We start from the raw sequence: 27,589 nt of genomic DNA, 5'->3' as shown, positions 1-27,589 counted from the left end.
GGAAGGTCACAAAGCTGGCAGTTGCAGTGTTAGGGTGAGTTAAGGCCTGTATGACTGAACTACTATAGTCTACTACTAAGTCACCCACTTTATAATGTACCTGCTTACAAGAAAGAGTGGCCCTGGCTGGTATCTGGGAACTTAGATCTTGGCACCGTGCCCTGATAAGAGTGCTCACTATGCCTATCTATACACACATGATAGTTTATATGAACATCTGCATTCCTTCTGGAAGTCTGAAATTTTGGCAGCTGATAGGCAGAGGCTGATCAATCTCCAATAAAAAAGCTGGACATACTGAATCACACTAGCTGGCCACATCTCACACGTGTTATCGCAACTCATTGCTGGGGGAATTAAAGGCAGCATCCTGTATGACTCTGCAGAAGCAGTGCTAGAAGCTGCCCCAATCTCCCCTGGACTTCTCCCCACGCGCCTTTCTCCTCTGCTGACTGTGCCTGGTATCCTCCCACTATGATAAATCTTGCCCATGAGCACAACTATCTGTGAATCCTTCTAGCAATTACCCAACCTGAGGGTTGTCTTGGCAATGGCTGACCACATATGTAATCCACTAGCTCAGGCACTTCCCCTTTCCCTTCTCAAAAAAAAAAGTACTCATCCCTTCTCCCCAATCTTAAAGATAAAATACACTTTGTTTTGCAATAATTTATTTCCCTGTATGCTGCAACAATAAACAACGGCACTGAGGAAGGGGCAGACACAGCTTACTTCCTATTTAAGGATTCCTTGTGGTGTGTAAGCGCAAGTTTCAACTCTAGCTGCCCAGCTCTCGGGGGCCCTTAGAAGGAATAAAAAGCTAACAGCTCTGAATCTTCTCTTATGTCACTTCAGGAGTATGGGTATTTAATAATAAGACATATTGAAAAATAATAATGTTAGAGCTACAATGCTTTATTTAGCAAAGATCAGAGCCACTCAACGATATGCAAAACAACAAACTTTAACACACAACTTAGACAATGGGAAATCCTAACACATTGTAAAGCCAGCAGATAAAACCAGAAACAAGGCCTAACATTTTCTTTCTCAACACTTACGGTTACACCTCAAAGGTTAAATTGTTCAAACCTACCATTTTAAATAGCTTGGAATACTGCAAGGTTAAGGTCTCTTTTAGGAGCCAGGGATGTTTTTGGTATGCAAGATTCTCTGGCAGTGCTTCAGCTTTAGCTGTACTAGGTGGTGGGTTCCTAAATGCTTGCTTTACATTCATGCATGTGCTTTATACGTTCAAAAGTAAGCACATATTAAATACTACTTCAAACAATGATGCATCCAGCAACTGCTTGGCAATCAGTAGAAGCTGTAAAATGACCTTTAAAACATTTATGAAAACCTTATATACATTTATATAGGTAAATTGTTTCACAAATACCAGGTAGGCCTTGGTCGATTCAAATAATCTTGGATCGTTGGACCTGAAGACTGGATTGGACCCCTTGATCTGGCCATTGCTATTGGGTTCATATAGGCCTTGAGGAAAAAAAAACAAAAATTAACTCCATTAAAATAATCATTTTCTTACTCATAAAGCAATCTTTACTATAAACGCATACTAGGTCAAACTATGCCAAAGAACTGAGTTCAACCTCCCACACAGTTGCACTCATTTCACGCGCTAGCAAAATAATGCTCAAAATCTGTCAAGCAAGGCGTCAACAGTGGACCCGAGAACTTCCAGATGTACAAGCTGGATTTAGAAAAAGCACAGGAATAGGACATCAAATTGCCAACATCTGCTGGATCACAGAAAAAAACTAGAGAATTCCAGAAAAACATCTACTTCTGCTTCACTGACTATGCTAAAGGCTTTGACTGTGTAGGTCACAGTCAAAGTGTAGATTCCACAAACTGTGGAAAATTCTTAAAGAGATGGGAATACCAGATGATTTTACCTGCCTCCTGGGAAACCTGTATGCAGGTCAAGAAGCAACGGTTAGAACTGGACATGGAACAATCAACTGGTTCAAAATTGGGAAAGGAGAATGTCAAGGCTGCATACTGTCACCCTGCTTATTTAACTTATGTGTAGAGTATATCATGAGAAACGCTGGGCTGGATGAAGCACAGGATGGAATCAAGACTGCTGGGAGAAATATCAGTAACCTCAGATATGCAAATGACACCACCCTTACAGCAGAAAGCAAAGAAGAACTAAAGAGCCTCTTGATGAAGGTGAAAGAGGAGAGAGAAAAAGCTGTCTTAAAACTCAACATTCAGAAAATGAAGATCATGGCATCTGGTCCCATCACTTCATGGCAAATGGATGGAGGAAATATGCAAACATTGGTGACAAATTTCATTTTCTTGGTCTCCAAAATGAATGTGGATGGTGACTGCAGCCATGAAATTAAAAAGATGCTTGTTCCTTTGAAAAACAGCTATGACCAGTCTAGATGGTGTATTAGAAAGCAGAGGTATCACTTTGCCCACAAAAGTCCATATAGTCAAAGCTGTGGTTTTTCCAGTAGTCACGTATGGATGTGAGAGTTGGACTATAAAGAAGGATGAGGGCCGAAGAATTGATGCTTTTGAACTGTGGTGTTGGAGAAGACTCTTGAGGGTCCCTTAGACTGCAAGGGGATCCAATCAGTCCATCCTAAAGGAAATCAGTCCTGAATATTCATTGGAAGGACTGGTGCTGAAACTGAAGCTCCAATATTTTGGCCACCTGATGTGAAGAACTGACTCATTAGAAAAGACCCTGATTCTGGGAAAGACTGAGGGCAAGAGGAGAAGGGGGCAACTGAGGATGAGATGGCTGGATGACTGACTCAATGGACATGAGTTTAAGCAAGCCAGGGAGATAGTAAAGGACAGGGAAGCCTGGGGCGCTGTAATTCATGGGGTCGCAAAGAGTTGGACACAACTTAGCAACTGCACAACATTAAGCCTCAGAGGTTTGGGAGATAAGTAATACCACTATTTCACATAAAATGTTATCTTCACCAGAAATTTGATGAAAATAATATTGATACCTCTTCTTTTACTCTGAGGTGGCTTTGTAGTACTTTCTCCAAAAGCCCAATAAAGCTCTAAGGGTAATAATACTATCCTCAATGGTAAATGAAGAAACTTGGTTTCAAAGATGGAAGACCTAACACTAAGTTCATTGTTTATTCTACTTTATCTTTTATCTCAGGAAATACTGTGTCATCCTGATAGCAATTTTATACACAGATTGTTAACTATCAAAAATTAAATTATGCAAGGCACCAAAAGAAAAAATAAACAAGAGTTCAGCAAAATTAAAAACATTTGTGCATCAAAGAATACTATCAAAAGACTGAAAAGACAATCCACAGAATGGAAGAAAATACTTGCAAATCATATATCTGACAAGGTTTAATATGCAGAATGAATAAATCCTACAACTCAACAAAAAACCCCAAAACCCCATTCAAAAATGTGCAAAGGACTTTAGACATTTCTTCAAAGAAGACAAACAAATGTCCAGTATGCACATGAAAACATGTTCGCTGTTACTTGTCATTGTTGTCGACTCCCTGAAACCACGCGTGCCAAGCTCCTCTGCCTTCCCTTATCTCCTGGAGTTTTTAGTCATGAGGGAAATGCAAATCAAAACAACGAGACACCATCTCACACCAGTTGAATGGCTACTGTCAAAAACAGAAAATAAAAAGTGTCGTCCAGGATGTGAAGAAATTGGAACCGTTAAGCACTGCAGGTGAGAATAAAAAATGGTGCGGCTGTTTTGGAAAAGTTTGACGATTCCTCAAAAAGTTAAACACAGAATTACCATATGATTCAGGATCCAACAACTGAAAGGAGGGGCTCAAACAGATACACGTATACCCATGTTCACAGCAGCGCTATTCACAACAGCCAAAAGGTGGGAACAGTCCACACATCCACCCATGGATGAACGGATAAGCGAAATGTACCACGTATTGGGTTGGTCAAAAAGTTTGTGGGGGTTTTTCCATACCATCTTACAGGAAAATCCAGATGAGCATTTTGGCCAATTCAGTACATACAATGGAATATTATTCAGCCTCAGAAAAGAGTGAAATTCTGATACATGCTACAACACAGATGAACCTTGGAAGCATACTAAGTGAAATAAAGCAGACACCAAAGGACAAATATTATATGATTCAACTTACTTGGGGTACCTAGAATAAGTGAACTCAGAGACAAAAAAGGGAGTTTACCAGGGGCTGAGAGTGGTGGAATGGGTACAAAGCTTCTTGTTTGAGATAATGAAAAACTTCTGGAAATGGACAGTGGTGATAGCTGTATAACACCGTCAATGTACCTAATGAACTATACCCTTAAAAATGGTTAAAAAGGTGAACTTTATGTTATATATATTTCTGTACAATAAAAACCCACAAAATTATGATGATATTATGCTCTGTAAACTACACTTACTAGAGCAGAAATACATATTTTTATACACTTTGCCCAAAAACATACTGAGACAAAATAAAGCAAAATATTTGTTAATGACAGTGTCTAGCAGACACTGTTTTATTAGAATTCACTTTAGAACAGATACAAAATCTAGTCTTTAATTCAGTCTCAATTTCTTGATCCTATGATTAAGTTTTCCAACTTAATTCAAGTCAACAAACATTTATTAAAAAACTCTTTCACTTTTTATTTTATCACAAATTATGCTTTTAACTATTTAGCTTCTTACAGCACTCATAACAGAAACTGCCAAATCCTTGTTGCTGTCCTTTAGTTGCTAAGTCATGTCTGACTCTTTACAACCCCATGGACTGTAGCCCGCCAGGCTCTTCTGTCCATGGGATTTCCCAGGCAAGAACGCTGGAATGAGCTGCCATTTCCTTCTCCATTTTCTACTCTTTAAATAAAAAGAACTTTGGTTGAAAATGACTATCACAAAGATTTTAAGGCCTGAAACTTAGTACTTAACATTCCACAAAAAAGTGAAAAGGGACTTTCATCTATTGCATTTTACTTAAAATCTTTAAAAATGACAAAATTTCCACCTTCATAACAAATGTAAGTTACATACGTCTAGATTTCTCTGGCAGAGTAAACAATACACAACCATTATAAACAACACATACCGAGAATTATTTCCATTCAACTGGATACTGCCTAATTACTTGAGATGAAAACAGTTAAACCTTTAATATAATTTTCTTACAGCCAGAGTTCCTAAGGTCAGAGACATTTACAGGATGGGGGCTACATGTGGCTGTCAATGCAATGTTGAAGACTGAGGCATAAAAGTCATATTTTTAATATCAAATGTTATGCCCTCAAATGTCATTCAACTGTCTCTACTGAGATTTTTAATCAGTTTATGTGGAAATGACAACCAACAAAGGCCACAACAGAGCAGTTGTTGGCCCAACCAATGACACTGACCATCTTAACAATCAAAAGTGTAATGTACAAACTAAGATCATCACTTTAAACCGGAGTATAGTATCTATCACCTTCTTACTTCTTAGGTATCATGTCATAATTTTAGCAGTACTTAATGATAAACCATTTTAAGTTTGAAACTGTAAAAACTTTATTTTCAAAGTTATAAATATATACGCGGATGTTAAAACTATATCACCAAAAGAGGAAAAACTGAAAATACCCAAAGAGCCATCAACCTGAGATTCATCAAATACACTATATTCCCCAAATGAAATACCAGCTTGGTGCAAATGTAACTGCAGTTTTTCCATTGTTGAAATTCGCCATTTGACATTGGAATACAGTCATAATAAATGTGGTCATGTTATACATAATTTTAATGCACATTTCTCATTTTACGGCTTTTTGCTAATGACTTATTACTTGTTTATTTTATATTTACTTTGGACTATGGAAATGATGTTAGACAAAAAGCAAATTTGAGCGGATTTTCCTGTTAGAGTTTAAAATGGGCCGTAAACGAGTGGAGACAACTCCCAATACCAACAATGCATTTGGCCCAAGAACTGCTATTGAAATGTACAAAGCAGTGGTAGTTCAAGAAGTTTTGCAAAGGAAACAAGAAGAGCCTTGAAGATGAGGAGCACAGTAGCCAGTCATTGGAAGTTTGCAATGACCATCTGAGAGCAATCATCGAAGCTGATCCTCTTACAATTACATGAGAAGTTGCCTAAGAACTCAACAGCAACCATTCTATAGTTGCAACCATTCTATATTTGGCATTTGAAGTGAACTGTAAAGATGAAAAAGCTCGGCAAGTCAGTACTTCATGAGCTGCCCACGAATCAAAACGGCTGGCATTCTGAAGTGTCGCCTTTTGTGCAACAATGAACCATTTCTCAATCAGATTGTGCTGTGCCATGAAAACTGGGTCTTAGTTACAGGCGCTCTAGTCGTGGTGTGCAGGCTCAGTTGCCCCATGGCAGGTGGGATCCTAGTTCCCTGACCAGGGATCAGACCCACATCCCCTGTACTAGAGAGCAGATTCCCAACCACTGGATCACCAGGGAAGTGCCAAGAAAACATTTTTTAATATTATAGCACATTACCTCCAAGAGTACAGTAGTAACAGCTACATCACCACCGCTTTTATGCTTGCTTCTGGACACTCAGGACTTGCCATAAACACACCGTGCTACTGCATTCTACTGTACAGTACACAAAAGCACAACCACTTGAAGAGGATGCACATACACGACAACATGCGCCAGACAGGCGGACTAACTTACGTGGCTATACATGCGAAAGCGTGTTTGCATCTTTGAGAGTTTGCAACTTGAAGGTTCGTATGCAGAGGACTTAGTATAGCGGCAATTTTCCACTGTAGTTTTAAATAATCTAAACACAACATTTACTGTTTTACAGCCTTTAAATTTTCTAGCATATATTTAATGTCTACTGTGAAACTGCATCTTCAAAGTATGTATCATCCTATCTTACTGCTTACTTTGCAGAGGAATATAAAATAGTACATTCATATGCTAAGAGTCCATGTCAATCATGGACAAGTTATGGCACAATTACACGAGCTATTACTGAGTATGTAATAAGGTTAAGTATGTAAAGCTATTACATACTGAGTATGTAATAAGTTAAGTATGTAAAGCTTAACTTTCAAGCTTTTGATAAACTCTATGCCCAGTCTGCTTAAGTACACTCTAAATAGCTCCATTATTTATTTCAATTACAATGGTAATACTTATGAAGTGCATCTTAAAAACTCCTTGCAAAACACTTGATCATGAGTCTGTGCTCATAATCATTAAGCAACAGTGCTCCTCTTTATGATGCACAACAAAAAGGTTTTAAAAACCAAAACCATTTCACAAAGGTCCTCTTTCAACTTACTATGCCTAAGTGTGAAAAATAATGCTTCTAACATTAGCGCATTATACATAGCATATATAATGGCTGAGTATAAATCAAAATAAAGAAATTGTGCCATTTCTTAAAATGGCTATGACTTAATCATTTTAAATACTGTGACCTTTTAAATCAAACACCCATACTTATATGTAGAATTGTCTGTGGCTCCAAACTGTTCCATGAGCTTGGGTAACAGAAAACGGGTTGGTTTTCTGGAAGTCAGGATGGCAAAACAGGCTCAAGGGAATATGTAAGTGGGCAGCTAGGAAAAGAGCAACTGCAGTGTAGTTGTTGAGGACAAAATGTGCAGAACTTCATTCGTTACTTTGATTACCTATTTTTATCTAGAGGATACATCTGTTTTAGTAAAAACAGAAAAGAACAGGAAAGAAACTTCTGGAAAATAATGGGCACAAAGGGTGACCAGTGGCTCAGACGGTATAAAGAATCTTCTGCAATGTGGGAGACCAGGTTCGATCCTTGGATCAGGAAGATCCTCTGGAGAAGGGAATGGCTGCCCACTCCAGTGTTGTTGTCTGGAGAATTCCACGGACAAAGGAGCCTGGCCGGCCACATGGGGTTGCCAAGAGTCGGATACGACTGAGAGACTAACACTCTCATGCTTTACAAATCTCAAGGGTTAAAATATTCAGTGGGAAAAAAAAGTTGCTTAAGAATGTACAATATCTAAATAAATAAATAAATAAAAAAGAGTGTACAATATCAAGAAGGAACTCTAATCTTTCAACCCGGGGACTGAACCTAAATTAAGGACCTCAGATGAAAATGATGCGCCAATGTATGCTCATTGCCCATAACAAACATACTGCTCAGGTGTGGGAGTTGAAGATAGGGGAGGCAGAGCATGTCTATGGGCAGGGAGCGTATAGGAACTCTCTGTACTTTCTGCCCAATATTGCCTTGAGACCAAAAGAGCTCCAAAAAGTAAAGCCTATTTTTAAAACAACTTCAACCGGAAAATTATGGCTTTTTAGAAAGCAGTTCTGTCATCTCTAAAACCATGATTTTTATCATCAATGTAAAAAGAAAAAAATGCCATTATTTTCAGATGCAAATGTTTATTTAAAGTCAAAAGTTATGATGTACTGAACTGAGTTGCCAGATGACCCACGGTGCTTTTTGGGGGGAGTCCTAGTTTTAATAGTTCGGGGGTTTCCCTGGTGGCTCAGAGGGTAAAGAATCTGCCTGCAATGCTGGAGACCTGGGTTCGATCCCTGGGTTGGAAGATCCCCTGGAGAAGGGAATGGCTACCCACTCCAGTATTCCTGCCTGGAGAATTCCATGGACAAAGGAGCCTGGCAGGCTACAGTCCATGGGGTTGCAAAGAAGTCGGACACGACTGAGAGATTAACACTTTAATAGTTCCACCTCCTCCACTGCAGCGAGGAGGCTGAATTGTGTAACCTGTGTCTTCTATCTCTTAATGTCCTGTTTCCCTTTCTATAACCTTTCAAGCGCATACAAAATGTTACCAGAACTACCTATGCCGAGACACATACCAAGGAATCAGCAGAGCCCAGAGTTGTCAAAAATGCTCTAGTAAATGAAACTAACTTGAAAAGTTTTTCAAATGCTTTAAAAGAATGTCTAACACCTTCTGCCAGTAAAACAAAACATCTTAGGCTTTTGCATGAAAACTGTACCCAAGGTCCAGTGATTTCTAAACATTTAAGGCCTAAGGTCATTAAACAGCCAAAACACTCAATACCTTAAGCCTAAGGTGTTCTCCATGAGAACACCATTTCAACTCTACGAGAATCAATACCATAAGGTCTGACCTACAGAAAGGAAGGCATGAAAAAAAGAACATACAAAAAACCTCGAATAGCCAAAGCGATCTTGAGAAAGAAAAATGGAACTGGAGGAATCAACCTACCTGACTTCAGGCTCTACTACAAAGCCACAGTCATCAAGACAGTATGGTACTGGCACAAAGACAGAAATATAGATCAATGGAACAAAATAGAAAGCCCAGAGATAAATCCACGCACATATGGACACCTTATCTTTGACAAAGGAGGCAAGAATATACAATGGATTAAAGACAATCTCTTTAACAAGTGGTGCTGGGAAATCTGGTCAACCACTTGTAAAAGAATGAAACTAGAACACTTTCTAACACCATATACAAAAATAAACTCAAAATGGATTAAAGATCTCAACGTAAGACCAGAAACTATAAAACTCCTAGAGGAGAACATAGGCAAAACACTCTCGGACATACATCACAGCAGGATCCTCTATGACCCACCTCCCAGAATATTGGAAATAAAAGCAAAAATAAACAAATGGGACCTAATTAACCTTAAAAGCTTCTGCACATCAAAGGAAACTATTAGCAAGGTGAAAAGACAGCCTTCAGAATGGGAGAAAATAATAGCAAATGGAGCAACCGACAAACAACTAATCTCAAAAATATACAAGCAACTCCTACAGCTCAACTCTAGAAAAACAAATGACCCAATCAAAAAATGGGCCAAAGATCTAAATAGACATTTCTCCAAAGAAGACATACAGATGGCTAACAAACACATGAAAAGATGCTCAACATCACTCATTATCAGAGAAATGCAAATCAAAACCACTATGAGATACCATTTCACACCAGTCAGAATGGCTGCGATCCAAAAGTCTACAAATAATAAATGCTGGAGAGGGTGTGGAGAAAAGGGAACCCTCTTACACTGTTGGTGGGAATGCAAACTAGTACAGCCACTATGGAGAACAGTGTGGAGATTCCTTAAAAAACTGGAAATAGAACTGCCTTATGATCCAGCAATCCCACTGCTGGGCATACACACTGAGGAAACCAGAAGGGAAAGAGACACGTGTACCCCAATGTTCATCGCAGCACTGTTTATAATAGCCAGGACATGGAAACAACCTAGATGTCCATCAGCAGATGAATGGATAAGAAAGCTGTGGTACATATACACAATGGAGTACTACTCAGCCATTAAAAATAATACATTTGAATCAGTTCTAATGAGGTGGATGAATCTGGAGCCTATTATACAGAGTGAAGTAAGCCAGAAGGACAAACACCAATACAGTATACTAACGCATATATATGGAATTTAGAAAGATGGTAACGATAACCCTGTATACGAGACAGCAAAAGAGACACTGATGTATAGAACAGGCTTATGGACTCTGTGGGAGACGGAGAGGGTGGGAAGATTTGGGAGAATGGCATTGAAACATGTGAAATGTCATGTATGAAACGAGATGCCAGTCCAGGTTCAATGCACGATGCTGGGGCTGGTGCACTGGGACGACCCAGAGGGATGGTATGGGGAGGGAGGAGGGAGGAGGGTTCAGGATGGGGAACACACGTATAATTTTTTTTAAATTAAAATTGAATAAAAAAAAAAAAAAGAAAAAAAGAACATTCCTCAACCTTGTAATCAAACTTCACCACGGTGGTTCCTAGACATCTTTGATTATGAAGACTATATAAAACTAAGATAAGAGTTTTGAACATATTAAGTATTTCAGAGAAGTAAAGCTCTTTGAGCACCTCTCCCTCCCCCAAACAGCAAAGGAAATTAATCGCTTAATTTTTAAAAAGCTAGTTCATTAAATTTAGTACGTTAACTTCAACAGCATTTTTTTTTTTTTGCGCTGCACATTCGTTTAAAACTCTATCATGGCCAAGCCTAGCAAAGTGTAACCTAAGCTTATCGCAAATTCCTTACGTTTATGGCCCATGCAATCTGATTCACAACCTGGGCTTTCCAAACCAAGCTAGTGGACACCTAAAATTCCTCCCACGTCTGCCTGTGAAAATGGAGAACCTCAGAACCTCGAATTCTCATCAGCCATTTCTTACTTTGTTATTAGTTACTTCTGTATCTCTTTCATCTCAGTTACAGAGTAACAACTTGCAGACCAAACATTCGCCCGCCCACCTTGCCTTGTGCGGTCTCAACTATTCTGCCAAGTTACGGGCTGCACTGATCCCACTTTACAGATGAGAACAGCGACGTATCCTAGGTCATCCAACTCCAGAGAGCCCAAAACTGACATTTCAGCCTGGGTCTGAGTCCAGAGTCAACAATCAAGCCATTTATTCCTTCTCAGGGCCTACTAAAAGTGCCAGGTGGGCTTCCCAGGTAGCTAAAACGGTAAAGCATCCTCCTGCAATGCAGGAGACCCGGGTTTGATCCCTGTGTTGGGAAGATCCCCTGGAGGAGGGAATGGCAACCCACTCCAGTATTCTTGCCTGGAAAATCCCATGGACAGAGGAGCCTGGCGGGCTGTAGTCCATGGGGTCACAAAAGAGTCGGACACGACACAGCGACTCACACACACATGCGTAGTGGTGGGCTCTGGGGCCGGATCAAAGCATTTGGCTTTGATCCTGGTTCTTAAACCAGGGAGTACGCTTGCCTCTAGAACCGGGCGCCCTGCAGGCCCCCGGGTGTAGGGACAGCGTCCCAGACCTCCGCGCCTCCGTCCCACCCGAATGCGCGAGAGCGGCGGAGATGGGGCGGGCGATACCGGTCAGGGTGGCGGGGGCGAGTTCCGGCGCCTTTCCGGGCCTCAGACTTCGCACTTATTTACAGGAGGGATCAGAGGACCCTTGGCGGCTCTACACAGTGGGCACTGCTGGCCCGAATGCGGGGGAGAAGGATGCCACAGAGCACTGCCAGAGGGTGCGGCAGGGCTGACCGGATGTAAAGAAAAGGGGGGCGAGAGAGAAGAGGGAAAGGAGTGGGGGGCCAACAGGCGCCAACTGCGTGCGCGGCGCAAGCGCGTCCGGGGCCGGCCCCGCTGTGGGGGGAGCCGGGTCTCCAGTCTCAAGGTCCGAGCGCCGCTGCTGACTCGCAGGCCCAGCCGCGAAGGGCGAGAGGTCCCGCTCTCCCGCCGCCGCGCCCCGCGTCGCCCCACTGTTTTCCCCGCCCAGTACTCACCACTCTATTGTCCCGCTTCCCCATGGTGCCGGACTGAGAGCTCAGCCAGCCCTCAGCGGAGAGACCAGGCCAGCGCGGCTAACGAAAAGGCCCCGAAGCAGGTCCCTCGGCCAAGTCCCCACCCCATTGAGAGAGCGGTGCCTCGCGGACCCAGCGGCCGCGGTAGCCCACAGCGCCACCTATCGCCTCGGAGGAGAGGAGGGCGCCCGCGGTCACTTGCGGTTCCCAGGGGTCGCATGGGGATTCCTGTCCTTTGCCACTCACCCAGTACAGCAGCATGGGAGAAGGAAGTGGCAACTCACTCTAGTGTTCTTGCCTGGAGAATCCCAGGGATGGGGAAGCCTGTTTGCTGCCGTCTATGGGGTCGCGCAGAGTCGGACACGACTGAAGCGACTTAGCAGCAGCAGCAGTTCAGCAGCATGGCCCAGGCAGCTGCTTTCTGTTTGGCCTTGGATTGTTTTTCTTTCTGCCATTCCTGATGTACTGAAATCCTCATTCCAGAGGATACAATGATTATTCCAAGGCCTGTTGTGTTCCACTATTATTCCACTATGCCTGTGTGCTTGGCATAGTGCGGATGCTGGGTATAGATAAAGTGAGGGCTAGGACGGAGGTAGTCCCTCAGAATCCATCAAGTGGTGGCGGAGAAGTCAGTGTTCTCATAGATATTGCTAAAGACATTGCCTTTTAAGTTCAATCCCGTTCATCTATCCCTCATGTATCCATTTCACACTAATTTTTTAACACCTGTGCTTGTGCTTAGTCGCTCAGTTGTGTCCTACTCTTTGTGACCCCATAGACTGCAGCCTGCCAGGCTCCTCCGTCCATGGGATTCTCCAGGCAAGAATACTGGAGTGGGCTGCCATGCCCTCCTCCAGGGGATCTTCCCGACCCAAGAATCGAACCCAGGTCTCCCGCACTGAAGGAGGATTTTTTTTTTTTTTTTTTTTTTTTTACCGTTTGAGCCACCAGGAAAGCCCTTTGAACACCTGCTTGGTGTAATTCTCGGAGTGACTGGAAGCTGGATACGAGCAAGACACAAAGATGAGATTAAGACACAAGTGCTCCCTTCAAAGGGCCTGTTTATAAGCTAGTTAGGGAGACAGATAAACGCAGGGTCAACTTTACTACATGGCATGCCGTAATAATGTCAGTAAAACACTAAAACTTCAAGGGAGGTGTTCCGGGGCTTCAGAGAAGGTGCCATTACATTCGTGTAGAATTAATAGATCTGGATAAACCTGGATCCATCTCAGCACAACATCATTAGACATTGAAAATCAACTTGGATCTTTTGTAGACTCTTGGAAAACGTCAAAATGGGCTTATATTCAGATATAAGAAAACTCCTTAAAACCATCTTCCCAGTTTGTCTCCCCCTCCTTCCCCTTCTCGTGCTGTATCATACAACAAACGATGACAGCTCCCGTTCTCTCAGAACTTTCCCAGACTCTCAAATGCAGCCACTGGGGGTTCTGTTCCATACTGAAAGCTCATTCTCCTTAGTAACACCACTTTACTTCTTCCTGTAAATTGGGTCTCCAAGATTTCATTTCTCCTCCTCCTCCTCCCTTAGCCCTGACTTAAGCTCGGGATCCTCTTAGCAAGGACAGGCTTCTCTGTCTGTCTGAACAAGACAAAGTTTGTTTTCATGGCTTAACGATAGTCTTTTTTCATATCCCAGGAACTTTACAGATATTAACCCTGTCACAAGGATCTTTTTCTTTTCTTCAGCAAGTTTTATCATTTCAGCTCCATGTTAGGTCCGTGATCCATTCTGAATTGTTTTTCATGGTGTAAAGTAAGGGTCAAGCTTCATTTTCTTTTACCCATATGGATAACCAGTTTCTCCGGAACCATTTGGTGGAAAGATTATCCTTTCTTCATTGAATTAACATATTAGTTTGCTAGGGCTGTTACAAATACGACTTCCTGGGGCCCATCACTGTCCCTAAAGAACTGGGAGTTGTAAACTGGGCTCACAGTCCAGAGAAAAATCAGTGGCAGGGGCCTATTGCGCTTTTAATGGACTGAGGTTCTAAGTAGCTAAACAGACACAGAGATAACTAACTAGCTTAAAGTCTTTTGTAAACCACTTTGAAAAAAATGGTCCAGCTAAACCTGGTTGTGGATGCCTGTGGTTTGTGGAAACAGGTAATTATGACTGATCTCTTAGTAAACAGCAAACCTTCCATTTCTTAATAAAGATCAAATTCCTAACTCTCTGTATCATCCCCTCTGAATATTCTGTGTAGATCCTAAAAATGTAGATGCAATTTAGGGCCTGTTAAAAAGTTAGAAGTCTTAATGAGAGCTCCCAAGGAATTCTGGAGGACTAATGTTAAAATACCTGATATTGGACACAAAGACGGGAATATAAGTATCAGACAGCGACTATAGTCCCACTTTTGCTTTGCCCGTAGCATCTCAGGAGCTGCTACATCTATCGCTCTGATCTAGTATGTAAGTCAAACAAAAATGGGCACACATTAGCAGAAATTGTCTCCCTCTTTAAAATCCTTCAGCGGTTCCAAACTCCTTTACATGGCATATTAAGCTCTTCTGGACCTCACTCCCCTCCCCCTTACAGTTTTAAATCATTGAGTCATGGCCTATCAGTGGAGTTATATGAAGTGAATTTAGTGGCTTTCCCCCAGTATTTTCTTCTTATTGTGGAGGATCATAAGAAAACCTGTGTGGGACACACAGTATCGTTTTGTGGAATGTTTCCAGTGCGTGTCTGTGTGTGTATACGTGTGTGAGTGCACACCAGCCATACTCCTGTGTGGGACACACAGTATCACTTTGTGGAATGTTTCCAGTGCGTGGGTCTGTGTGTGTATGCGCGTGTCTGTGTGTGAGTGCACACCAGCCATACTCCTGTGTGGGACACACAGTATCGTTTTGTGGAGTGTTTCCAGTGCGTGTCTGTGTGTGTATACGTGTGTGAGTGCACACCAGCCATACTCCTGTGTGGGACACACAGTATCAGTGTTTCCAGTGCGTGTCTGTGTGTATATCGTTGTGGAATGTTTCCAGTGTGGTGTGGAGTGTTTCCAGTGCGTGTCTGTGTGTGTGTGAGTGCACACCAGCCATATCCTGTGTGGGACACGTGTGTGAGTGCACACCAGCCATACTCCTGTGTGGGACACACAGTATCGTTTTGTGGAATGTTTCCAGTGCGTGTCTGTGTGTGTATACGTGTGTGAGTGCACACCAGCCATACTCCTGTGTGGGACACACAGTATCACTTTGTGGAGTGTTTCCAGTGCGTGTCTGTGTGTGTATACGTGTGTGAGTGCACACCAGCCATACTCCTGTGTGGGACACACAGTATCACTTTGTGGAGTGTTTCCAGTGCGTGTCTGTGTGTGTATACGTGTGTGAGTGCACACCAGCCATACTCCTGTGTGGGACACACAGTATCGCTTTGTGGAGTGTTTCCAGTGCGTGTCTGTGTGTGTATACGTGTGTGAGTGCACACCAGCCATACTCCTGTGTGGGACACACAGTATCGCTGTGTGGGACACAGTATCGCAGTGGAGTGTTCCGTTTTTGTTCCGTGTCTGTGTGTGTGTTTCAGTGCGTGTCGTGTGTGAGTGCACACCAGCCACACTCTTCCGTTATATTTCTTTCCATAGGTTATGATCCAAAAGCTTAAAAGCCACCGCTCCAGGTGCAGCCTCACCAATCTCCTGCCTTTTCCCATCTGCTATTTCGTAACTGCAGGCCACTGCAGACGCAAAATATTTCTCCTTGCGTGACTGACCAGCATTAACTTTTATTGTCAGTCCACTCAGGCACCATTTCTGCTTCCCAGGTGACTTGGTGGTAAAGAATCTGCCTGCCAATGCAGGAAATGTAGGTTTGATTCCTGGTCTGGGAAGATTCTCTGCAGGAGGAAATGGCAACCCACTTCAGTGTTTTTGCCTGGAAAATTCCATGGACAGAGGAGCCTGGCGGGCTACAGTCCATGGGGTTGCAGAGCTGGACAGGTCTGAGCGCACACGCACGCAGGTGCAAGCAACATTTCCAATGTGAAATATTTGTTCCTCCCCAGGTTATCAGCAGTTGGTTACACAAACCTTTTTCATAGTCTCAGTCTGGAAGTTTCAGAAAGGACTGCTCATGCTTTACTTATTTTTGGGTCTTCAGTGATTACCACAGTTGACTAGTAAGAGCTTACTAAGTATGTGTTATAGAAATTTTAAGTTCAATGAGTAGCTACTTTTTTCACATTTGAAGCCTAAAAAGGAGCCTCTTAAAAATTTGAAACATATTCGGCTAAAACTTCCAATTATGTTACCTTACTCACAAGGATTACATTTACATTTAAGCAAAAAGAAAAATAACTAGAATAATAATTCATCTCCCATAAAGCAGGTCAAAATTGCTGTTTTTATTATTTTTATTTGCTACCAAGAGTTTTATTGTAAGAAATACAAAAGATATGACAAATATACAAACTATTGTCTCTTTTTGCCTCAATTCAGCTTGTGCATAAGTGAAAACAATGAACTGGACAATGACATTTCAACACCAATTCTTAAAAAACAATGAATTCCATTACCTGACAATAAATACCTAAATTTGCATTCTAGCACCCAGTAAGACATCCAGTTTCCAAAGGATTCTTGATCTGTAACCCTCTGAATTTTCCGACACATTCCATCGCTTCAGTCACCACTGGTAGTTCCTCTCCAAACAAGTCTTAAGAGTAAGAGCTAGGAGACCTACCTTTGCCCTCAGCAACCCGGGTCATCATGCACCACTTACTTGAGCTCATTTGGAACAGATTGCTAGCAACGGGGGTATTTAATGTAAGTTTTGGTGGTCCTTGGATTCCATATCTCACATGACACAAATACCTACTTTTCTATTTTCCTCTTCCGGAAGGAAGAGTCTAGTTAAACTGACCTATATTTTCATCTAGCTAAAAGGAAGGAAGCAAAATCACTCAGCTCAGGGCACTAGAAGGAGGGTAATTTTACAGATTGGCTTTCTCTTTTTTTTCCTTTTCTTTCTTTTCTGTTTTTTTTTTTGCCTCAGGAGGGCTTTCTATGAGGTTGGCCTATAGAGTGAGACGGCTCTTTCCATTCTCCTGTCTACACCCGAGGTCATTTCTCTTTGAGGGCTAAGTGACCTGGGTATGTAGGCAGGCCCCTGCTTTTGGAGAGGTGCGCTGCACCCACACCTGGGGAGAGCACAGGGCTTGTGGACCCTGTGAGGAAGGCCACCCCGGTGAGCCTGCCTGACCAGTGTGGGAACTCTCCATCTTGTGGATAGAGAGAAGAGTGGAAGTCATATCTACCACAAAGCCACCTGCCAACATTCGTGTAAAACTGTGTCCCCGGCAGTGAGTTTCTGCACTGCTTCTCTGACCTGCTGAACCCAAAGCACCGAAACAGAGCATTCTGTAGCAACATGAGCAAACGGAATGAGAGTTGTTTTGCACCTTTAAGGAACATGCACCCTTATACGTCTGTACCTGATACTAAAATAGCAGAATGAGTTTCAAGTATGAAGAAATACAGTGAAAGGACAGCCTGTAGATGGACAGAAAACAGCAGCCTGGAATGTGCTTTATATTCTTGGGTTAGTTTTTCTATTTGCACCACAGCAGAAACGGAATGCTCTGTAGAATGACTGGGTTTAAAAATCAAGATCCATGCGAAGAGGCTAGAAGGCATTTGTGATTGGTGTCCTGACTGTTCTCTGTGTTCAGCACCGGGAACTTTCTCTTGAGAACTATGGCCATAGGGATGGTGGCCAAGCCTGAACAGGCATACCTAGGATGCTTAAAGCATCTCTCGTCAAGTCCCTGACCCCAAAGTACAGCAGAGGAGGATGAGGGGCAGCAGATGGATAGGTCAGGAAGGGGGCAGGGAGCACTTCCGAGGGAGCGAGGAAAGGATACAGAGGCTGGTGGAGCCTCTGTTCTCCTGGGCTGGCGCACACAGCCTCAGTATCTGACATGCGCATGTGCAATCCCCACATCTCCAGAACCGTGATTTCAAACACAGAAACCAACAAGTCAGAAGCCCTAATTAAGATTTTCTTCTACTTTAAAAACATCTTCTATTATAAAAATAAGTAAAAAAAAAAAAAAAGCAAACAATAACTCCCTGGCTGCAACAGCCTTGCTGAAATCTAAAAGAAACTTTTAACTAGGCCCTATAGGAGTGCAGAAACACCAATACATTTTAAGGTGAAAACGTGCTTTTTTTTTTTTTTTTTTTTAACACATCTCAGAAATGATAAGCCTATAAAATCCTCTAGTCCTACTCTGCACTCTATGGGAACCGACATTGTGCTTTTCTTAACACATACTGCTCTTCTATACAAAACACTTGCCTTGTAACCCTCAGGTCAAAACTTAAAATAGCAGACATGCAACACGCTTTTGATGTGTTAGGGACTGTTGGTGGTTAAGATCCCATTGTTGACAACGTACCCGCAGCCCTTCTTTGCTTCAGTGACCAGACTGCAGTGCTTCTCTACAAAACCACCTTGCTTGAAGCACACAACCTTGGACTTCTCCCATCTGGCACGTTCTGGAAGCCTCATGGCACAGGTTGGCAGTTCTGCTTCTACAGAAAACTCACACACTGGTCTCCTTTCAACAGGGCTACCTGTTCCCCCTACTGTACCCAACACCTACGAGGGCACAGATCTAGTTGGGGGGGGAGGTGCTTCTTCTCTCTGCCAGCTAAGCGGAAGCGCCAACCAGGCATCTGTCTCTACCTGCCATCTATTATGATGACCACTTGGCACAGTTTCTAACTGAAGGCCTTATTTGATGCTTTGCTATCTGCAGTTTTAATTTTTGCTGTATTTCACACCATAATATATGCATACTTGACAAGAGAACAACTACAAAGTCCTTTGCTTTAATTCCTTTACACACTTATAAAACACCTAGACACAAAAAATGCTATCTCTATAGACTTAAATTCTACTAATCATGTTAAAATGCATGCAGCTTACTTGGGGGCTTAGTCTTAATTTTAATTTTCTTAGTTCCATCAAGACCATGATAATGAGCATTAAATGCAAATCCTAATGCAGTCTGCCTTCTGTTGCACTTTCACAGGCCTAGTGTGACTGAAATAAATAATATACATGAACAATAATAGAAATAATTTATGCAAATGTAGAACAACTTGGAATAAAAATTTCCCACCGTGTTAAGTGCTGATCCTAGGAGTAGCTGATGCTATTCATTCCATGTGCTAACTAACACACTTATCACTGGTCATAGAAAAATAAAATGAATACAAAGTAAGTTAAGGAATTAAAATATTCCCGTATACATTTCTTGCAATCACAGGACCAAAATGGCAAGATATACAATATACTTGGTGGGGGCAGAGGGTTCAAGATATGTATTACTGCTGGGATCTATTTTCCTTATCCAGAGACTTCAAGGTCAAATTCAGAGTTGCTGGTGATCACACAAATATTGCTAGTTAATACATATTATTGCATTTAATAAAACTTAAGATTAGAAACTTTCAAGTAAGGGTATAAAGGGTCTCTTCAGGACTGTAACCTAAGCACTTCAATGGGTTTGGCTAGAAACCACAGAGTTAGAAATGATATAACTTGTGGCTTTACGCTTGCTGATTAGTGCTACAATCATAGTTCTTTACAGCATTATGCAGTTATGTGTCCCCTTTAAGAAAAACTACATTTGACAACCCAAACTCCTTAAATAGGGAAGGGGTTGTTTGACAAAACAATTCACATCAAAGGTTCCTCTAAACAGAAGAGTCTCCTTCCTACATAACATAATTTGCTCACATACCTTTATTTACCTGACAAAGAAAAAGGAGAAAGAAAAAGTTTGAAACTAAAGAGTTAGGAGCTTTTGCCAACCGAGGATGAAGCAGAAAATAAGTTTTCCAAACAAAACTTTTCCAGGCATATCTTTTGCCATCATATATGTAGAATGATAGAAAATAAAAAAATAAAAAAATCTTTCCTGTAATTATACATCTTCTTTTAGGAAGAAAAAAAAAAAAAAAGCAGAGCTTAGAGCTTGAGAGATGCCTGGTAGATAGCTTGATAGAGTAGCATCTCTTTATACCCGAACTTTCGGAGAATTGTGTTGTACTTATTTATGCACAGAAGACATCGTTTGCCTCTAGGGACATTTTACTTCCTAAGACTGCAGAACAGATGCCTCTGAGACAGCAGCAGGGCACACGGACCTCGGACAGTATCCTGCCGGGTCTGTACATCAACATCAGGTACGAATAGGTGAGCGGTGGGCGGGTCTCGGTCAGCCCCGCCCACTGACACTCTACGGCCAAAGGGGCGGGGCGACGGTGCAGCGCACGGGAAGGCTTTTTCGGTGGGAGGGAGGTTTTGAACAGAAGTAAATAGGGTTCAGACTGGCCCAAATGATAACAGACTGGAGGTTTGAATTCGGCCTTCCACTGAGGGACTTAAACTGGAATCTTCTTCAATGGGATTTTAAGAAGATGGACAGGCCGAAGATTTGACAGCACCTAATGGGTGTGGTATTTTGATTCAGTATAAATTACTGAGACTAGCCAGCTGGCTGCTCCGGAGAAAAGTGAAGCAGGGACTATGGAGTTTCTGCCACTCAGAAGGAATTAACGGCCTTCCGCTGGGTTCTGCTAAGGGAAGGCTGGAAAAATAATGTAATTTCCTTCCTTCTAAATTTCAGTGACACTACGGAAGAAAATGACTTCTCAAATTGACTAAAATCATCAGGTGGATAATGGTGTCTGAGCAGATCTGTGAGTTAAAACAAAAGTCTATGAAAACATATATTTTTATAACATGAAGTTGCCAAGGAACTTCACAAATGGAGACATCACTTAATGTAGATATACTCCTAAGTTATTAGCTCTTAGGCTTAAAGAAAATGTTTAAAAATTAGAATATCTTGTGAATTTACACTTGTGACTATACAAATTTGCAGGTCTTTTAGTATTTTAGGGCTCTGTTTCAGCATAGCAGATCTTTGAAAAAATAATTTGGTCTATTTAGTAGCTGATGTGTCACTTAAACAGTGTCTTCATCTGATTTTTTTAGTTAGGGTTTTTAAATTGGATGGTGTAATGGCCACCAGGGCAATGGGAAAGCAGCTGACATGGGATATACATATTGTGCCTGACGCCTCTGGAGGAGTCTTACACTCCTAACAACACTATCCTATTCACAGCTGAGTGTTGCCTGTTGAGTAATAAGCCTGTCCAACTTTCTAATTTCTGGACGTGGAAATGTGAGGTAATGAGTTACCTCAAAAAATGTTTCATGAACAAATTAACAACTAGGCTTTCATCATACACTTAAATAATCAAAATGGGTGTCTTATGCATCCTCAAGAACAATGTACTTGCAGACAACTGTTCAGAACTTAGCTGACAGTTAAAATATCTAAGTTATAGAACATTGTGAGGACTATGAATCATCCTGAAAAACAAGTGCTAGGCAAAAGTTAAACATATGCAGAAAAATAAAGTTAGAGGCGTCACTCAGATTCCATACCCCCCTTCAAAGTGCCACCTTGTGGAATATACTAGAATAAAACAAGAAAGGCCATCCCTTAGGACAATGTGAATTTAAAAACAGACATGTGAAAGAAAAATCACTTCCCTTTCCTAACATTTTGACTTCAAATTGCTGTACTAGTATTTAACTAGACAGTTGGAAACTGTGTTTATTTTCAGGACAGTCTTGTTATATTCTCAAAGGCCAGAGCACCAGTTATTAAGAAAACATAAAATATATTGATGGATGTCCATTCTTTTATCTCAATTAACTCTCAGGGAATGCTAAGAAATAGAACACATTTAAAAAGCTGGCTTGCACTTCATTTAAAAAACAAAAACAACTGAGGAAAACATTGAAAAATCAGACCCCTCCTCTTTCTCCATTTTTTGTTGTTAACAAAGGTCAGAAGATGGATAAGGCCAAAGGAATATTTTTGGTTTATTTTCTGAAAAAGGACAAACTAGAAATGCTTGAGATATAGGTGTGTAATAAAACCAGGTTGAAAATTACATTGAGAAAAAAGTGGAAATACTATCTGCTTATGCCTTTGAGGGAGACACCACTGCCAGTTATCTGGGGACTTGCTTGGCAGGTTTATGGGAGCCTGAAGTTTTTCCACTGTAGGGAAGGAACACGTAATTATCTTCCTCATCATGTGTCTGTATGTACTGAACGCACATGATAAACGGTTTAGGTTTCACAAGTTTTCAAAAATCTTGGTGGCATAGGAAACACGTACCTTTACAAAATTTATTGTTTTTAACAACGAACATTTTCAGGCTTGCACAAGAGTAGCTTCACGTGGCTGCTTCTTCCCATGAAATGTGGAAGGAATAGGGGTGGTTTAGCTTGCTTAGCTCAACCTTTGAAATGATAACTGTTTGGAATGGCTTTTCCATAATATTTGTTTTTGACCATATCACGTTCATAGCCGCCAGGTGACTTTAAATAAAATACACATAACTTTGAAACTATCCTTCTTTGAATACCTTCATTTTCTCCAGAATTTCCTCTAGCCACTGCCTAGTATCTTCTGGTTTTTAAAAAATTTAGAAATAATCGCATCTTTATTTTTATAAACACACTATTTTATGTCTTTAAGCATTCTTTTGAATTCTATCAATATCTGGAATATATAATATTCAATTATTTCCGTTCCAAGAAATTGCACTAACACAATTAAGTAACTACAGTGGCTTATTAACTTTCAACATTATTCTTTCCTACACCTACCTATGCAACATTGGCCTGTTTTTGGAAAATGAGACACTCTCATGTGCTTATCATAAAAATTATAGTAAAGTCACTTAAAAAGAGAAGCAATTCTTTAGAGAAGAATTTTGGTATGTTTATGATATTAGGAAGCATACATGATTTAATTTCTATTAAGGAATAAGAATTGTCATTACTGACTTTTATAGGTACCCCTGTTTAAGAGAAGTAGCCATAGTTAGTTAAAAACTCAATTTAAATCCACTATTTAAGACTCAAAAGTTTGGTCATATTTAAGTTTTTTTCTCACCAGGATGGGTAGTATCACATTCTGGAGTCATATCATAAATTTCTCCATTAAAAGATCTGTGCTTTATTTAAGATAGTAACATCCCATGCATTCTGAAATTTTCATTTTTACTCAAAATGAAGAGGCTGAGAATCAGGTGAATATTTTGAACTATTTTTAGTATAAGTCACCTGAGGCTAAGTGAAAAGTCAGTCATTCAAAATGTGTGTTTCCTGAGAGAAAAGCATGAGAACACAGGGGGCTAAAATGGCCTGGAGCTTTCTTCCAAAACAGGTTCTCCGCTCCTTGAGTTTCCATCCACTTCAAAGGGGGAGGCCAAGTGGGAGGCTCCAGTGCACTGGGTTCTGACAAGCTCTTGGGGATTGTGCTTTTAAGATTATAAGGGTACAGCCTTATTACCTTTGCCAGGTGAGAGCTTATGATGCTTAAATGGACTCTTTACATGTAGGTTGTTACAAGTCCACCCTGGCACAGCAGTTCCCCATGCGTGGGCCGCTAGATCGAAATACACAGAAACGATCGGGCAAATATTCTTGTCCCAATTCTAGTAAGAAATTCAAATGTGATTTCAAGTCTGTCATCCTGTTTCTTAGTGCTATAAGCGGCTTCAGTGTAACCCTGGAGCAATATGACCTTTTCAGCTAATCACTGCCTAGCTTTTGGCAAAGACGTCTGAAACCATATGTCACAGAAGAATAAGCCGCATTCAGTAAGCTTGTGTTCTGCTCTATGATTCAAAGTGCCCTAATGGCAAAGGTGCATGTGTGGGATCTGTGTCTCAGAAGTGGTGAGCCGGATGTGAGAGACAGAAAACAAAAAAGTAATCACTCAAGTGCAACAGCCACCAGGATGGAGGAGCTGGGGACAGACTCTTTAACGAGTTCACAGAGGACGAAAAGCCCTCTCACTCTGCCTCTCACAGGGTAATTTGGCAAGTCTCTAAATGTTCGTGCTTGAAGTTTTCTTTATAAACGCCACCAATAAATGAATCAGGAGCATATGTTGGAAATAAAAATTGAACTTTCTACGTGTTTAAAATGCTAAAGAATGCTGAAAAATTCCAGTTTAGAACAGCTGCATTTTTCTTGAGTGAATTTATGAAAAATTTTTGCAAAAGCCAAAACCCAAGTTATGTTCACTCTAACCATGGATACTCACTGAAAAACTCCTGATGGATCAGTGCAGTGTTTTAAAATTCAATTTCCAGGCCCCTGGTCTTTATTATTTTGACCCCCAAAGGAAAGGCAGAACTCATTTATCTGTGGTCCCCCCCACTTATCTGGAGGGACCACAAGTACATTTGCCTCGAATGTTCTGGGTCCATTATATCTCAAGCATTTACAGTGATGACAAAACATAATCGATGCTGTCACAGGGAAGACTGGAAAAAGCATTCTTATGGCCCATCTCCTCATTCATAGCTTGCTTTAGCAAAAATTTTCCTGCTCTTAAAGTTATTGAATTAGAACAATATTAAACAATACATATATATTAGAAAAGAATGGGTCCCGACCCAGAAATCTCTCAAAGAGAAAAGTCTCCTAATTTTTCTCTTGTTCAAGATAGTCGTATACAATATTAAGTAATGGAGAACTCGGAGAGGCCTGATTATGCATGAACAGCATATAGAACATTTCCTTCTGAGAGAAGCAACGTCCATTCTTTGAAGACCCTAATGCTAAACATGGCCTAACTGTTGCATACACGCAAAACGTGAATTGGAAAGCCAAGGGAGCTAAAACTTACCAAAGGATACTTCATCTCTGTGTCTTCTGGTTACTAGAGCCAACTGAGCACTACCTACGCAGACGGCAGAGATGGCATGGGATATAAAGTACTGTAGAGAAAAACGGCAAGAGGAACGGTAAAGCTGTTCACAACGCCCGGGTCAGGCTGGCTCTGCAGGGAGCGGGGAATGTGCGTAGGGCACTAGAAGCAAGCACAGCCTGGTGGATGGAGAATGGGTAATTTTACAGAGTAAATACACATTCCTAAAAAATAGTTCAGGACGTTCCCTCAGATGCTACACTGACAATATAGTCTATAACAATGCAAAACACTAAGGAACACTTTAAAGCAATCTACATCTCAGTGATGGAGAAGAACCAGTCTCCTGCTCACTGCCTAGGTAACAACAGTAAACGCCAGGAAGATTGCAGTAGGGGGAGAACACATGAGATTCTGTTAGGATCGTGGAATTGGAGCCAAAAGCCATCATCGGAATCAAACTACTGATGAAAGGTTCATTGAAGAAAGAAAGGAGGAGATGCATGAGAACAGCCTGTGCGGTCGGTCATGAACTGTGTAAGGCTAGTGGAATACATTAGACACGCTGAGGGACAGATAAAGATGTACACTTTGCAAATCAGGCAGTGCACTGCAGGAGTACAGTGTAAAAGGTGGAGGAGAACTTACATGGCATTCCTGCCTCTAGTCAGAGAACTATCCTCCCAACTCAAAAAGCAAACAGTTCCTGAAAATTCCTAAAATCAAAACCAAAACAAAGTAACAACAAAAACCAAAAAAAGAAATAAATTCCAAACCAGGAAATAAAGGCTTTCTCTACTTTTTTTTTTGACAATTTTACCTTGCTGAGGTACACTCCCTAAATCTACAGCAAGCTTATAAGGGTATTCTTTAAAAGAAACAATCAAGCATACTATACAGGTTAAAATGACAAGGAGTAAATGCAGCTTTTTGAAGAGTAAATAGAACATGTGCTTTCAGAAACAGGTTTCTTAAAAGATACTAGAATTATTTTTTCCTTTTGTTGTGTGTATAAAACTTCACCTAGATGGTGAACCCTTTACTACTAGTGAATTGACTGCTTTTGACCAGAAAAGAAATGCTAAGGACACAGGCTCAATTTTCTAATTTGAGAAGCCCATTTTGGTGGATCTCCTTTAGTCAACAGACACCTGTTATTTAGCGGTCACTTTTGAGTCTTTAAAATTTAACTCTTCTTCTTGTTTACAGAAAGTAACACTTTTTAAGAGATCAAGAATCACACACACGCGCGCATGCACACACACTCCCTCAGAAGTACCAGATCAGGCCCCAGCAGCTACAGAGAGATCACATGTACAATCTCACTCAGCTGTGCCCAGGTTGCTCACTTCACACTGGCAGCATTCAAGATCAGAAAAAAAATGAAACGGCAGCACAATGGGTCAGCAGCTTCTCTTCTGGAATTTTTCCAGGTTCTTGAAACAAACAGACAAACAAACAAACGAATGGACATAAAGCTGCAATCACTCTTGCATTGATTTCAAAACAGTAAACGAGGTGGTTTCCTCGGAGAAGCAGAGCCCATCCGGAAGACAGCAGCTAGAAGGTCTCCAGCCAGTGATCCTCAACAGCTCTGCAAGGCTTCCTCGGGGGACCCCTCAGCCACCAAGGAGGTTCTCCGGATGATCAGCTCAAGGCAGGTTAAGCGGTATTCATTTCCGAGCTGTTCTGGCTGGGCGGCAGGTGGGAATCCAGGTTTTCCTTGCGCCTCTCCAGATCGTGGAAGTATGGGTGAGACAGGGCACTGTATGCTGATATTCTTTTGGCTGGATTAAATGTCAAGCACTTCTGTGATGGAGAAAAAATAACAGTGACATAAAACTTGTCCATGTGCTTACACAGTTACGTATCTATTCACTGTCATGTATTATGAGGAGGGCTTGGCAACCCACTCCAGTATTCCTGACTGGAGAACCCCATGGACAGAGGAGTCTGGCAGGCTACAGGCCCCAGCGTCTCAGAGGGTCGGGCACAACTGAAGCAACCTAGCATGCATAATGAGAATGGATATCTACTTTCAGGGACACTAAATACAACGACGTAGAGAGCACTCATCTTACGTTGTTGTGGAGTTGATAAGTTGTGTCCAACTCTGCGACCCATGGACTGTAGCACACCAGGCTTCCCTGTCCTTCACTATCTCCTGGAGCTTGCTCAGATTCATGTCCATTGAGTCGGTGATGCTATCCAACCATTTCATCCTCTGCTGCCCTCTTCTCCTTTTGCTTCAAAAGGCAACACCTTTTGGGTTGCTTGTGGACTGTTAGCTACCCAGATTTCTTTCCAACTCAATCATATTATTATTACAGCATGTGGTGGTGGTGGTGTAGTTGCTAAGTTCTGTGTGACTCTGTGTGACTGTAGCCCGCCAAGCTCCTCAGTCCATGGGATTTCCTGGGAAGGATACTGGAGTGGGTTGCCATTCCCTTCTCCAGGGGATCTTCTCAACCCAGGGATGGGGATCTTCCTGAACCAGGGATTGAACCCAGGTCTC

At 41.6% G+C, this 27,589-nt stretch overlaps 2 protein-coding genes across 10 annotated transcripts in view; both read right to left on the bottom strand.

The window, feature by feature from the left end:
* Nucleotides 1–12,382, bottom strand: part of FAM133B (family with sequence similarity 133 member B) — a 29,491-nt gene extending 17,109 nt beyond the window's left edge. For all 6 annotated transcript variants that reach the window (XM_005906274.3, XM_005906275.3, XM_070369856.1 and 3 more), the window contains exons 1-2: nt 12,258–12,382; nt 1,400–1,497 (exon numbers count right to left, since the gene is read on the bottom strand). In XM_005906274.3, coding sequence (XP_005906336.1) covers nt 1,400–1,497; nt 12,258–12,281 — 122 coding nt within the window. In that variant the 5' untranslated portion in view covers nt 12,282–12,382. The remainder of the gene's footprint in view (nt 1–1,399; nt 1,498–12,257) is intronic.
* A 4,254-nt stretch (nt 12,383–16,636) lies between these two features.
* CDK6 (cyclin dependent kinase 6) overlaps nt 16,637–27,589 on the bottom strand; it is a 262,457-nt gene continuing 251,504 nt past the window's right edge. For all 4 annotated transcript variants that reach the window (XM_070369850.1, XM_070369852.1, XM_070369851.1 and 1 more), the window contains exon 8: nt 16,637–26,883. In XM_070369850.1, the coding sequence (XP_070225951.1) occupies nt 26,737–26,883 (147 nt within the window). In that variant the 3' untranslated portion in view covers nt 16,637–26,736. The remainder of the gene's footprint in view (nt 26,884–27,589) is intronic.

This window comes from Bos mutus, chromosome 4 (genome assembly GCF_027580195.1).
Source record: "Bos mutus isolate GX-2022 chromosome 4, NWIPB_WYAK_1.1, whole genome shotgun sequence".
In the NCBI taxonomy this organism is placed as follows: domain Eukaryota; kingdom Metazoa; phylum Chordata; class Mammalia; order Artiodactyla; family Bovidae; genus Bos; species Bos mutus.
Note: the sequence above shows the minus strand (reverse complement) of the source record. Positions and strands in the feature narration are given on the sequence as shown.